We start from the raw sequence: 14,548 nt of genomic DNA, 5'->3' as shown, positions 1-14,548 counted from the left end.
GATTATATTTAAAAAGAAAAGAAAACGCAATCATCCAAAACCTTTGGGATGTGGCAAAACCAGTCCTAAGAGGGAAGCTTACAGCAATACAATTCTACCTCAAGAAGCAAAAAAAAAAAAAAAAAAATCTCAAATAAACAATCTAACTTTACACCTAAACGAGCTAAAAAGAAGAACAAAATCCATAACCAGCAGAAAGATAATAATAAATATTAGAACAAAACTAAAAGAAATAGAAACTAAATAATAACAACAACACAATAGAACAAGTCTGTGAAACCAGCAGCTGGTTCTTTGAAAAAATGAACAATATTGATGACAACCCTCTAGCCAGACTTAAAAAAAAATCAGAAATGGAAAAGGAGAAATAATAACCAACACCACAGAAATACAAAAGATTATGAGAGATTATTATGAAAAATTGTATGCCCACAAATTGAACAACCTAGAAGAAATGGACTAATTCCTAGAAACATATATTCTCCCAACACTGAGTCAGGAAGAAATAGAAAATTTGAACTGGCTGATTACCAGCAGTGTAATCAAATCAATATTCAAAAAAGTGAAACAAAAGTCCAGGACCACATAACTTCACAGGAGAATTCTATCAAACATTTAAAGAGTTAATACCTATTCCTCTCAAACTATTCCAAAAAATAAAAAAGGAAGGAAAATTTCCAGATCGTTCTATGAGGCCACCATTACCTTGATACCAAACCAGACAAAGACACCACCAAAAAAGAGAACTACAGGCCAAGATTCTTTATGCGCATAGTTGCAAAAATCCTCAACAAAATACTAGCAAACCAAATCCAACAATATATGTTAAAAAATCATTCACCAGGATCCATCAGAATTCATTTCTAGGAGCCAAGGTTAATTCAGTATTCACAAATCAATCAACTTGTTACATTACATCAATAAAGGATTGGGGCACCTGGGTGGTTCAGTTGGTTGAGCATCTGACTTCGGCTCAGGTCATGATCTCACGGTTCGTGAGTTCAAGCCCCACATGGGGCTCTGTGCTGACAGCACGAATCCTGCTTGGGATTCTCTCTCCTTCCCTCTCTTTCTCTCTCTCCCTCCCTCCCTCCACTCATGTTCTCTCTCTCAAATAATCTTTAAAAATAAATAAATAAAAGGATAAGAACCATATTATCATTTCAATAGATGAAAAAAAAAGCATTTGACAAACTACAAGATACATTCATGATAAAAATCCTCAACAAAGAAGATTTAGAGGGAACATATCTCACCATAATAAAGACCTTATATGAAAAATTCGCAGCTAACATCATCCTTAATGAGGAAAAAACTGAGAGGTTTTCCCTAAAGGTCAGGAACAAGACAGGGATGTCTACTCTCACCATTTTTGTTCAACATAGTACTGGAAATCTTAGCCACAGCAGTCAGACAAGAAAAAGAAAGAAAAGGCATCCAAATTGATAAGAGGTAAAACTTTCACTGTTTGCAGATGACATGATATGCTATATAGAAAACCATTAAAGATTCCACCAATCTGATAAATGAATTCAGTAACATCACAAGATAGAAAATGCACTTCTATACACTAATAATGAAGCAGCAGAAAGAGAAATTAAGAAAATAATCCCAGGGGCACCTAGGTGGCTCAGTCGGTTAAGCCTCCGACTTCGGCTCAGGTCCTGATCTCACGGTCCGTGGGTTCGAGCCCCTTGTCGGGCTCTGTGCTGACAGCTCAGAGCCTGGAGCCAGTTTCAAATTCTGTGTCTCCCTCTCTTTCTGCCCCTCCCTTGTTCATGCTCTGTCTCTCTCTGTCTCAAAAATAAATAAACGTTAAAAAAAATTAAAAAAAAAAAAGAAAAGAATCCCATTTACAATTGCACCAAAAATAGTACGATACTCAGGAATAAACTTAACCAAAGAGGTGAAAGACCTGTACTCTGAAAATTATAAAACAATGATGAAAGAAATCAAGGACAACACAAAGAAATAGACATTCCATGCTCATGGATTGGAAGAACAAATATTGTTAAAATGTCTGTACTACCCAAAGCAGTCTACACATTTAATGCTGTCCCTATCAAAATACCAACAGTATTTTTCACAGAACAGGAACAAACAATCCTAAAATTTCTGTGGAACCACAAAAGATCCTGAATAGCCAAAACAGTCTTGAAAAGGAAAAACAAAACTGGAGGGATCAAAATTTCATACTTCAAGTTACAATACAAAGCTGTAGTAATAAAAATAGTGTGGTACTGGCACAAAAACAGAAAACATAGATCAATGTAACAGAATAGAAAATCCAGAAATAAACCCACAATTATATGGTCAATTAATCTTTGACAAAGGATGCAAGAACATACAATCGGAAAAAGAAAATCTGTTCAACAAATCATCGACAAATTGGGAAAACTGGACAGCAGCATGTTAATGGACTACTTTCTTACATCATACAAAAAAATTTACCAAAATTGATTAAGGACCTAAATGTGAGACCTGAAACCATAAAAATTCTAGAAGAGTGCACAGGCAGTAATTTCTCTAACATTGGTTGCAGCAACTTTTTTCTACATATGTCTCCTAAGGCAAGGGAGATGAAAGTAAAAATCAACTATTGGGACTATATTGCAAAAAAAAAGCTTCTGCACAGTGAGGGAAACCATCAACAAAACTAAAAGGCAACCTACTGAATGGGAGAAGAAACAACATATGTGATTAAGGGTTAGAATCCAAAATATAAGAAGAACTTAACACAACATCCAAAAAAGCAAACAACCCAACTACAAAAGGGGAATAAGACATGAACAGACATTTCTCCAAATAAGACATAGCCACCAGACACATAATAAGATTCTCAGCATCATCCATCATCAGGGAAATACAAATCAAAATCACAATGTCACTTCACACCTGTCAGAATGGCTAAAATCAAAAACTCAAGAAACAAGTGTTGGTGAGGATGTGGGGAGAAAGGAACACTCATGCCCTGTTGGAGGGAATGGAAACTGGTGTAGCCACTGAGGAAACCGGTATGGATGTTCCACCAAAGTTAAAAATAAAACTACCATATGATCTGGTAATCACAATACTGGGTATTTAAGAATATGAAAACACTAATTCAAAAGGATATATGTATCTATGTTTATTGCAGCATTTTTTTACAATAGCCACATTATGGAATCAGCCTATTGTTCATTGATGGATGGATATCCCATCAATGAATGGGATACTATTCAGCCATAACAAAAGAATGAAGGGGTGCTTGAGTGGCTCAGTTAAGCATCTGACTCTTTATGTGGGCTCAGATTATGATCTCATGGTTGCGAGATTGAGCTATGCATCCGTCTTCTTCGGATTCTCTCTCCCTCTCTCTGTTACTCCCCTACTTGTACTTTCTCTCTCTCTCTCTCTCTCTCTCTGTCTCTGTCTCTCTCTCTCTGTCTCTCAAAATAAATTTTAAAAAAACTTAAAAAAGAATGAAATCTTGGCATTTGCACCAACCTGTATATAGTTAGTATAATATTAAGTGAAATAAGCCAGTCAGAACACAAATAACATACCATCTCACTCATATGTGGAAACAGATGAACAAAGGAATAAAAAAAAAAGAGAGACAAACCAAGAAACTGACTCTTAACTATAGACAATGAACAGATGGTTACCAGAGGGGAGCTGGGTAGGGTGGGTGGGTAAAATAGGTGAAGGGGATTAAGAGTAGAACTTATCGGGGTGCCTGGGTGGCTCAGTCGGTTGAGCATCCGACTTCGGCTCACGTCATGATCTCACGGTTCATGGGTTTGAGCCCCACGTCAGGCTCTGTGCTCACAGCTCAGAGCCTGGAGCCTCCTTCTGATTCTGTGCCGCCCTCTCTCTCTGCCCCTCCCCTGCTCGCGCTGTCTCTCTCTGTCTCTCAAAAATAAATAAATGTAAAAAAAAAAATTAAAAAGAAGAGTAGAACTTATCTTGATACTCACTAGGTGATACATGGAATTGTTGAATCACTATATTGTACACAACTGAATACAACTAACATAACACTATATGTTAACTACACTGGAATTAAAATTTTAAAAATAAAACATTTTTTAAATGCAATTGTTGTATTGTTGTATTGTAATATTTAGGAGCTCTGCCTTTTCTCTTAGGGGGTAGAGAACTGCAGAAGACTGACTGTCCTGTATTTTTTCACTGATGTTATAGAAAATGCTAAAGTAATGTATTTTATTGTTTTTTCATTTATTTGTCTATTTAATTCTCCAAACTCACTAGGAGCATAACACTGCATATACAAAGATGAATAAGACATATTTCCTTGCCCTCATTAATTAGCAAAGGAGATAAATATGTAAATGAAAAATTTCGTTACAGCGTGGTAAATGATAATATAGATGTATGAATAAGTACATAGTCCAAAAGTTAGAGATCTCTTGAGCCCGTGTTACTCTGTATAAAGTGGTACCCTCTCTCCTTTCCCATACTTCATCACCCCATGGCTGGGAATTTTTGTTGTCATGGTTTCAGGACTCTGCTGGTCTTAGTGGGACAGTGTAGGAATATGAAATGCCCTGCTGTGCACTGGACAACACTTCAATACTAAGTAGTGTCTTCAAAATTCCACTACCTGGGCTGAAAAATGCTGCTGTCTTCTCTGTGGGAAGGCTTCAATAAAGATCCAACTAATATTTGAGTATCCACTTTATCCACAATTCTAGATGTCTGGAAGCAAATATTCTCAGAAGTAATATCCTAATCCTAGTAACATGTGGCTTGGTAGATGTCGAAATCTTCCAAAGACAATTTACCCAAAAATTTGGTTTTGGTTAACCAAAATTTTAAATTTTGCATTCTCGCTTGTCATATCTGAAAACTCTAAAATCTTAAGAGAAATTGAGTTTCAGCAGTATTTTTCTTTATTTCCTCTGAATTTCTTCCCAAAGAGTTGTATTGTTTATGATAAATTGGTTACTGAAATGTTTTTAAATATATGGATTTTTTTTTCCCCAGGAGAATAGCTACAAGCAAAGTGACAATTCTAGGTTACGGTCTTTTAACCACAGATGCAGAGACTTTGATATGTGCATTGAATAATCAGAATTTCAAAGTTGTTATAGTGGATGAATCACACTACATGAAATCCAGGAATGCAACCCGCAGCAAGATTTTACTGCCAATAGTACAGACAGCCAAACGAGCCATTCTTCTTACAGGAACTCCAGCCTTGGGAAGGCCTGAAGAGGTATTAGAATCCTTATACTTTGGCTTTAAAAATATATATCATTCACCTATTTTGCAGTGTTTAATTTTAAATTAGTTGCTTCAAATGCTAGAAGAATACTTCGGGAACTTCTAGATGGCTATTAATGATTAAATACATCTTTTACTATGACTGTCTTCTCTATTTATATGTGAACCTTTCCTGTGCTTGCACATGTATATAAAAAAAATAGTTTTTACTTTTGGCATAAGGTTTTCATATTTAGTGTAAAGTTGTAATAGTCACCACATTTATTGTGGTTCTGATATGGTTTTAATCTTATCCAGTTTGTTGTTTTACATTTTAAGCTCCTTGGGATTGGATTTTAATCTACTTTATATCTTTTGTATTACATTACAGAACTTCTTTCTATTTCTCTTTTACTTCAAACTCCATGGTTGGAAAGATAGAAACTAGTACTTATGTTCAGATTAGATAGGGTAATTACTTAGAATGGAGGAATAAGGTATTTGTTTGATACCCCATTTCGCCTTACTATTCTTAGAGCCAAGTAGAGCATGGAGTAATTAAAAAAGAAATGATGGATGAAATTCTTATGAGTCTGTAAGGGTCACTGTAACCTAGAGAAGTCCTTTCTATTAATGAACACTGAGTCATAGAAAACAATGTGCTTTTTGTCTTGTAGTTGTAAGAATTAAAGGAAATACTAGTTTGAAAGTATCTTGCTCTGTGTCCTGGCACATGGTAAGCACTTAACATAAGTAGCAATTGTTACCTGATTAGTAAGCCAAGATTGGGAGATAGCTATTGGTAAGGTGTATTATGTTAATTGATTTCAGATGTTAAACCAACCTTGCATTCCATGATAAATCTCACTTGACTGTGTTATCATCCTTTTATTTGTTGCTGGATTCAGTTTGCTTTATTTTGTTAATGATTTTTGTGTGTTTATTCAGAAGAGATATTGATCTATAGTTTTCCTGTTATATCTTTAGTTTTGTTATCAAAGCAATACTGGTTTCATTGAATGAGTTGGGAAGTATTCTCTCCTTTTCTGTTTTTTAGAGGAGTTTATGAACCACTGGTATTTGTTTTTAAATATTTGGTAGAGTTTAGCAGTGAAGCCATCTGAGCTTGAGTTTTCCTTTGTGGGTATTTCTTAAATTAATTATTCATTCTCTTCACTGAATATATGTCTGTTTAGATTGTGTATTTCTTCTTGAGTCAGTTTGATACTCTTTGTCTTTCTAGGCATTTTTGCATTTTATCTAAGTAATCTAACTTATTAGTGTACATTTGTTCATAGTGTTCCCTTTCTTCCTAATGAGGTTGGTAGTAATGTCCCCTCTTTTATTTTGGATTTTAGTAACTTGAGTCTTCTCTCTCTTTTTTTAATTTGGGTAGTCTAGCTACAATTTTCTCAATATCTCACTCTTCCCAAAAACCAGTATTTGGTTTCATTGATTTTTTTTCTGTTGTTTTTCCATTCTCTATCTTGTTTATTTGCATTCTAGTCTTTACTATATATTCCTGCTGTTTTCTGTTTAGTTTACTCTTTCTTTCCCAATGTCTTTTTTTTTTTTAATTTTTTTTTCCACGTTTATTTATTTTTGGGACAGAGAGAGACAGAGCATGAATGGGGGAGGGACAGAGAGAGAGGGAGACACAGAATCTGAAACAGGCTCCAGGCTCTGAGCCATCAGCCCAGAGCCTGACGCGGGGCTCGAACTCACAGACCGCAAGATCGTGACCTGGCTGAAGTCGGACGCTTAACCGACTGCGCCACCCAGGCGCCCCATCTTTCCCAATGTCTTAAGGTAGAAAATTAGGTTATTGATTTGAGATTGTTCTTCTTTTTTAACATAGACATGTACCGCTATAAATTTTACTCCTTGGAAAACTTGTTGTCAATTACTTAGAAAGTTAAAACCAGAGTTACCATGAGACCTAGCAATTCCATTTTTAAGTATATACACAAGAAAACTGAAAACACATACTCACAAAAAATTATATAGATACAGATGTTCATAGTAGCATTATTTGTAATATCCAGAAAGTAGTAAGAAGCCAGTGTCCATAACTGATGAATGGATAATGAAAATGCAGCCATAAAAAGGATGAAGTACTGATACATTCTACAACATGGGTGAGCCTTGAAAGCACTATGCTAAGTGAACGAAGTCAGACACAGAGGCTACATACTGTATGATTCTATTTATGTGAAATATCAAGAAAGGCAAATTAATGGAAATAGGAATCAGATTGGTGATTGCCAGGATTAAGGAGAGGGAGAATAGAAAATGACTAGTAATGGGTATGGGCTTCCTTTCTATAGTGATAAAAATATTACAGAATTAGATAGTGGTCATTGAGGCATTTTGTGAATATATGAAGAGCCAGTGAATTATACACTGTAAAAGTATGAACAATAAAAGTGATATATGAATTATTTCTCAATGAAGCTGCTAATTTTAAAAAACATACTAAAATAAAAGACATTACTGTGTGTAGCCTATCAAAGTTATAAAAATGAAAGATGTCATATTATTGATGAGAATATAAATTGGGACCTGCATTTTACAGTGTAACACAGTAACATCCGTCAAACTTTAAAAAGCTCATACCTGAAACCCACCTATTTCATTTCTAAAAATATATTCTACAGTCTCATCTAATGGAGATGCAGATTGGTGGGTAGTGGATGGTTGGGTAGATGGATGGATAGATAGATAGGTAAGTGAATAGATAAATTATTGATAGATGTTGTAGATACGTATACCTACACCTGCATATGTTTATATATGCACACATACACATACATAGACTTATATGATGTTATTAACTTTTATAACTGTATAAAAGCTAGAAACAGCCTATATGTCCATGATCAGGAGACTGTTTAAATATTTTACAGTACTTCTACGTAGGAATGAGTGCCATGGGCCTTTTAAACAATGCTTTATTATGGTAATACTTTGCTTAGTTAATTTTTAAAACTAAGTACAAATAGATGTATATGTACTTTGATAAAGTCTAAGACATATTTGATGAGCTTCATGTGAATAAAAGAGAATATACAGTAAAACCTTGGTTTGCCAGCATAATTCATTCCAGAAACATGTTTGTAATCCAAAGCACTTGTATTTCAAAGTGAGTTTTCCTATAAGAAATAATGGAAATTCAGATGATACATTCCAAGACACAAGAATATTCATATAAAAATTATTATAATAATGTAATATAACAGAATAATTTTAAAATATAAAATATAAAGAAAAAAAAACAAATGAACTTGCATTTACCTTTGAAAACCTTCGTGGCTGGTGTGAGGGAGACAAGAGACAAGGGTTATTGTGTAGGATGACTTTCACTATTACTGATGGATGTTGACTACAGTACAGGGTTAGTAAACTCTTGTCATATACTGTATTTAATATAACTGGCAAGAAGGCAGCAGAGAAAAGTGTCTGTATCTGCAGGCAGTATGACCTAGAATGAAGCAAAGGATTCCTAAGCTTACTTTTGTATGGAAAAGCAAAGGACTGTCCATAGTGCTTTGAAGTGACAAAAAATATACTAGCGCCTTCCAGTGTTCTGAAAAATCGTTGGTTTCTGCCAAACACCATGGCCTGAGACCAAGCATCCTAGCATGGGAGACGATCACCCACAATCTCTCGGGGAGAGAGAGTGAGAAGAACCATTGGCTCAGTTGTGATCATGTGACGTTCAGCATCATATATTATTGGTATTGCAAGAAATTGCTCATTTATCAAGTTAAAATTTATTAGAAATATTTGCTCATCTTGCAGAACACTCGCAGAACAAGTTACTCACAATCAAGGTTTTATTGTATACATATCCTTATGTAGGCATACAAAATATATAAATGTACGTTAGAGAAAAGGATAGCAGTTTTATCCCTGAAGATTAGGATGGCAGAGATGGGTGGACGAAGGGGGAGGAGGAGGCTTGAGAAAGAAGAGGTAGATTTTCTCTTTTCTTTTTTTTTATTATTTTGTTAACTGGATTTATCATAGTAATAATATTTACTTCAAAATGTTGCAACATATTGAGAGCCCTTGTGTTGTTACAGCTTTTCATGCAGATTGAAGCTCTCTTTCCACAAAAATTTGGAACATGGACCGAGTATGCCAAAAGATACTGTAATGCCCATATGAGGTATGAAAAACTACTTCCTATTAATTTTAATCCTCATATACTTACTGTGAACATTATGGTTTCATTAGTCATTCTTTATTCCAGTGTTTTTCGAACTTTTGTGGTTATGGAATAATTTCTTCAAGTAAAATCTTTTGTGGAAGACCTATGTATAAAATAAAAGAAGTAGGTAATGACAGTTTTTCTTTATTCTAATTTACCTCCCATTTATTTTATTTTTGAAATTATTTATTTGTATTGACTGGATAAGTGTATACAGTCTACAAAAGTGAAAAGTAAGTTCCCATTCCACTCATGCCCCAGCCAACCATTTCCGTTCCCAGGTAACCACTGTTGGCGATTTATTGTGTATCCTTCTGGAGATACTCCATGGATTAAAAAGTACATATGATTGGGGCGCCTGGGTGGCTCAGTTGGTTAAGTGTCTGACTTCGGCTCAGGTCATGATCTCGTGGTTCACAAGTTCAAGCCCCGCATCGGGCTCTGTGCTGACAGCTTGGAGCCTGGAGCCTGCTTCCGATTCTGTGTCTCCCTCTCTCTCTGACCATCCCCCCACTCATGCTCTGTCTCTCTCTGTCTCAAAAATAAATAAACGTTAAAAAAAAAAAGTACTTATGATTCTGTATGTATAATATCGTTTCATGTCATTTATATGCATATATATAAATATATAAGTATATATATAAATATATAAGTATATATATAAATATATAGTAGTATAATGTACACATTGTGTGCTGTTTGCTGTTTTCACCTAGTATGTGTTAGAGAGCTTTCTATATGAGTTCTTAAAAGGGCTTTGACATTCTTCTTGCTCTCTTTTGTTTTTAGTTTATTTTTTTAGTTTATTTATTTTTGAGAGAGAGAGACAGAACACGAGTTGGGGAGGGGCAGAGAGGGCGACACAAAATCCAAAGCAGGCTCCAGGCTCTGAGGTGTCAGCACAGAGGCCGTTGCAGAGCTTGAACCCACGTGACATGAGATCATGACCTGAGCTGAAGTCTGACGCTTAAGCAACTGAGCCACCCAGGTGCCCCTCTTTTTGTTAAATGCACTATAATTTATTTAGTCTACCATTAATAGTCCTTTGTGGTAAATAGCTGATGGGTCCAATACAGCAGTGAATACCCTTGCACATTTTGAGAGGCAAAGAGCCTCTCTTTGTATTGGCAAAGAGCATGCAAAACTAGAACTGGGCCACCTGTCTTTTATATTCCTATACAGTACTTACCATGTTTCATTTTATAAAAGTAACTTTACCTCCCCATACCTTAACATCTTTAGCTCTAAAAAGAGAAAATAATTATTCCTGGCTCAAAGAGTTATTAGGAGACTTACATTAGCTAATATTTATAAGGTTTGAACAGTGAGTGGCATGTAGTGAGTACTCAATAATTACAAGCTATTTTAATATTTCATGTCACACACATAGCAGTAAGTCTGCAAGATAAATTTATAGAGGAGGAGTTGCTGGTACAATGTATTTGTATATTTTTTAGATTTTTTCAAACTATGCTCCACCATAGTTATACCAATTTATATTCCCACCAGCAATAAGATTGTCTGTTTGTTTCCCCACGCCTTGCCACCATGTTCAAATAGAAATTATTTCATTTTGCTGATGAAATGTGATGGTAGTTGTTATACACATTTGTCTTCTCATGTTACTAAATGCAATTGAGCATTTTTTCATACATGTAAGAGTCATTTTTTTCCTTTTTGTTGTGTTTATGTTTTTTACCTTTTATTCTACTAAACTTACTGGCTGTTTTTTTTTCTTACTGATATACTGGAAATCTTATATGTTATAGAAATCAGCTCTTTGTGATATGAGTCCCTTAGTCCCCTACATTTTTTCTGTGTGTGTGTGTGTTTTCCTTTATCCTTCTACAAGTTTTTTAAATAACCCTATGTAGTCATGGTGTTCTGGTGCTTTTTAAAGGACTGCAGAGAACAGAGATAGAAAGAGCCCTTCCAAACTGTATGAAGTCAGATGAACACTGATACTGTCACACAGTATCATACACACACACACACACACACACACACACAGACCTATTTTTACTTAAGATTGTAAATGTAGGAATCTTCAATATTAGTATAAACCAGAAACTTCTTAAAATACCTAGTATGTTAGCCATATGCAAATGGGATTCATATCAGCAAGTACAGTTTAATATTAGAAAATGTATTAATATAGTCATGTTAATAATGAAAAGGAAAAACTTCAATATATCATCTCCATTTATGCTGAGATGTAACTTGATAAAATTCAGCATACATCATTGATTATAATAATTAATTTTTAATTATTGAAGTATAGTTGACATACAATGATATATTAATTTTAGTTGTACAGCATAGTAATTTAACAATTCTGTACAGTGTTCACCACAAGAGGTGTAGTCACCATCTGTCACCATACAATATTATTATGTTATTGACTATATTCCCTGTACTGTACTTTTCATCTCCATGTTTTATTCTGTAACTGGAATATTGTACTTCTTAATCCCCTTCACTTATTTCACCCAGATCCCCACCCACTCCCCCTCTGGCAACTACTGGTCTATTCCCTGTATTTAAGAATTTACTTTGTCTGTTTGTTCATTTGTTTTGTTTTTTGATTCCACATATAAGTTAAACCATATGGCATTTGTCTTTGTCCGTCTGACTTATTTCACTAAGCATAATACCCTTTAGGTTCATCCATGTTGCCATAAATGCCAAAATAGCATTCCTTTTTATGACTGATGATGATTTTTTTGTGTTTATATACCACATCTTCTTTATCCTTTCATCTATCAGTGGACACTTGGGTTGCTTCCAATTTGGCTATTGTAAATAATGCTACTATAAACATAGGGATACGTATATCTTCTGAATTAGTGTTTTTGTTTTCTTTGGGTAAATACCCAGTAGTGGAATTACTGGATCATATGGTATTTCTCTTGTTAATTTTTTTAGGAACCTCCATATTGTTTTCCATAGTGATTGCACTATTTTACATTCCCAGTCACAGTGTACAAAGGATTCCTTTTTTCCACATCCTCGCCAACACTTATCTTTTGCTACTAGCCATTCTGATTGGGTTATATTTAGAGGAAGCTGTAAATACACATAGGATTTGGAGAATCATATCATTTGGAGAATCATACAAATATGATTTGGAGAATTGCATTTCCCTGATGATTAGCAGTGTTAATTGAGCATCTTTTCATCTGTCTATTGGCCATCTGTATGTCTTCTTTGGAAAAATGTCTATTCAGATCCTCCACCCATTTTTTAATCAGATTGTTTGCTTTTCCAGTGTTGAGTTTTATAAGTCCTTTCTATGTCTTGTATATTAACTCCTTATCAGATATATCATTTGCAAATATCTTTCTCTGTTCATAGGTTGCTTTTTTGTTTTGTTACTGGTTTCCTTTGCTTTCCAAAAGCTTTTTATTTTGGTGTAATCTCAATAGTTCATTTTTGCTTTTTTTCCCCTTGCCCTTAGGAGTCACATCCATGAATACGTTGCTAAGGGTGATGTCTCAGAGATTACTGTTTATGTTTCTTCTAGGAGTTGTATGGTTTCAGGTCTCACATTTAGGTCTTTAATCCATTTTGATTTTATTTTTGTATATTGTGTAAGGAAGTGGTCCAGTTTCTTTATTTCTTTTTTTTTTTTTTTTTTTGCTTGTAGCTGTCCAGTTTTCACAATACCATTTATTGAAAAGACTGTCTTTAGCCCTATCATATATTCTTGCCCCCTTTGTTGTAAACTAATTGACTGTATAAGTGTGGGTTTATTTCTGAGCTCTCTACTCTGTTCCATTAATCTAAGTGTCTATTTTTGTGCCACTGCCATACTCTTTGAATACTATATCTTTGAAATTTGTATCTTGAAATTTGGTTCTTTTTTCTACAGACTCCTTTGGCTATTTGAGGTCCTTTGTGGTTCCATATGAATTTCAAGATTATTCTAGTCCTGTGACTAGAACATGTCATCATGTCTTTCTATACATAAATAATAATAAATAATTTTAAGATATAATGCCAAATAGACATGATGCTACATATTGTTAGGAAGCTCTTAGTCACAATTATTGCAGACTATAAATGCCAAAAGTTTGCTTACATAAAACAAACATATTAATTGGATTTATCTTTAGGGGACTAAGAAATCTAGAGTCAGAGAATTTCATGTTTTCTGATTAGGATTTGTCATATGAGAACAGAAGTGTATAACTGGCCCTTTCTTGATTATTAATATATATGCTGTTGCAAAGAAAAAATGACATTTTGGAAATGCTTTATGATTGGGGAGATTTTGTTCTATTTCCTATTTACTAGAGAAAGCCACTTCAAGATTATTACTATGCTTCTCAAAAGACATTTTCTTCCAGATTCCGTTTCAAAAATTTTATGTTATTCCTTTACTTCTTTACCTTGACACCAGCATGGTATCATAAACTATGATTCAGATCAAGGCATTTCCTGGCATTTTAAGTTAGTTTGGAATGTTAAATTTTGTCCATAATGTTTCAATTTCATAAAGATGTCATTTTCACACTATAATTGTGCAGAAAGCACATTATGGTTAGATATTCAGTTCTAGACCCATATTTTATATTTGAAATATCATGGCTGTATTCAAATTAAGTTAAATGAAGCTTGAGCAAAAATACAACTTAATCTTGATAAATTTTATTAGATACATATGAGATCACAAACAGAACTATACTCCTGCAAATGTGGTTTGGAGATGAGAAGTCTAGCTACCTGGTTTGACTTGAGAGGCACAGAGAAAGTATTACTCAACCAGAACATCCCATATGCACAATCTCTTACATCATTCACTGTACTGCATTATAGTTAGGAGAAGCTATAAATACAAATATGATTTGGATAGGCAACACATTCAGTCATCAACCATTAGCACATTAGAGCTAGGAAAGACTTTAACAGATCACCCAGTCACGCTCTGTCACTTTCTAGGCACCTGGCAACATTAAATGGCTTGCTCTGTATCTGACTTCATCTTGCCTTTTTTTTTTTTTCACTTTTCCTGGCAGTAAGAAAGACCTCAGAAATGGCAACTTTAATAAATGTTCTTTTACACAGAAAAAGGGGACACATATATAATCCAGCGAAGCATTCTGTTATCGGCAGCCACCTTCAAAA

General features: G+C 34.6%; 1 protein-coding gene across 2 annotated transcripts in view; it reads left to right on the top strand.

The window, feature by feature from the left end:
* ZRANB3 (zinc finger RANBP2-type containing 3) overlaps nucleotides 1-14,548 on the top strand; it is a 324,584-nt gene that overhangs the window by 196,218 nt on the left and 113,818 nt on the right. For both annotated transcript variants that reach the window (XM_043573283.1, XM_043573282.1), the window contains exons 5-6: nucleotides 4,990-5,221; nucleotides 9,294-9,379. In XM_043573283.1, the coding sequence (XP_043429218.1) occupies nucleotides 4,990-5,221; nucleotides 9,294-9,379 (318 nt within the window). The remainder of the gene's footprint in view (nucleotides 1-4,989; nucleotides 5,222-9,293; nucleotides 9,380-14,548) is intronic.

The sequence above is a fragment of the Prionailurus bengalensis genome, chromosome C1 (genome assembly GCF_016509475.1).
Source record: "Prionailurus bengalensis isolate Pbe53 chromosome C1, Fcat_Pben_1.1_paternal_pri, whole genome shotgun sequence".
Lineage (NCBI taxonomy): Eukaryota > Metazoa > Chordata > Mammalia > Carnivora > Felidae > Prionailurus > Prionailurus bengalensis.
The sequence above is the reverse complement of the archived record's forward strand: the minus strand, read 5'-3'. Positions and strand labels throughout refer to the sequence as shown.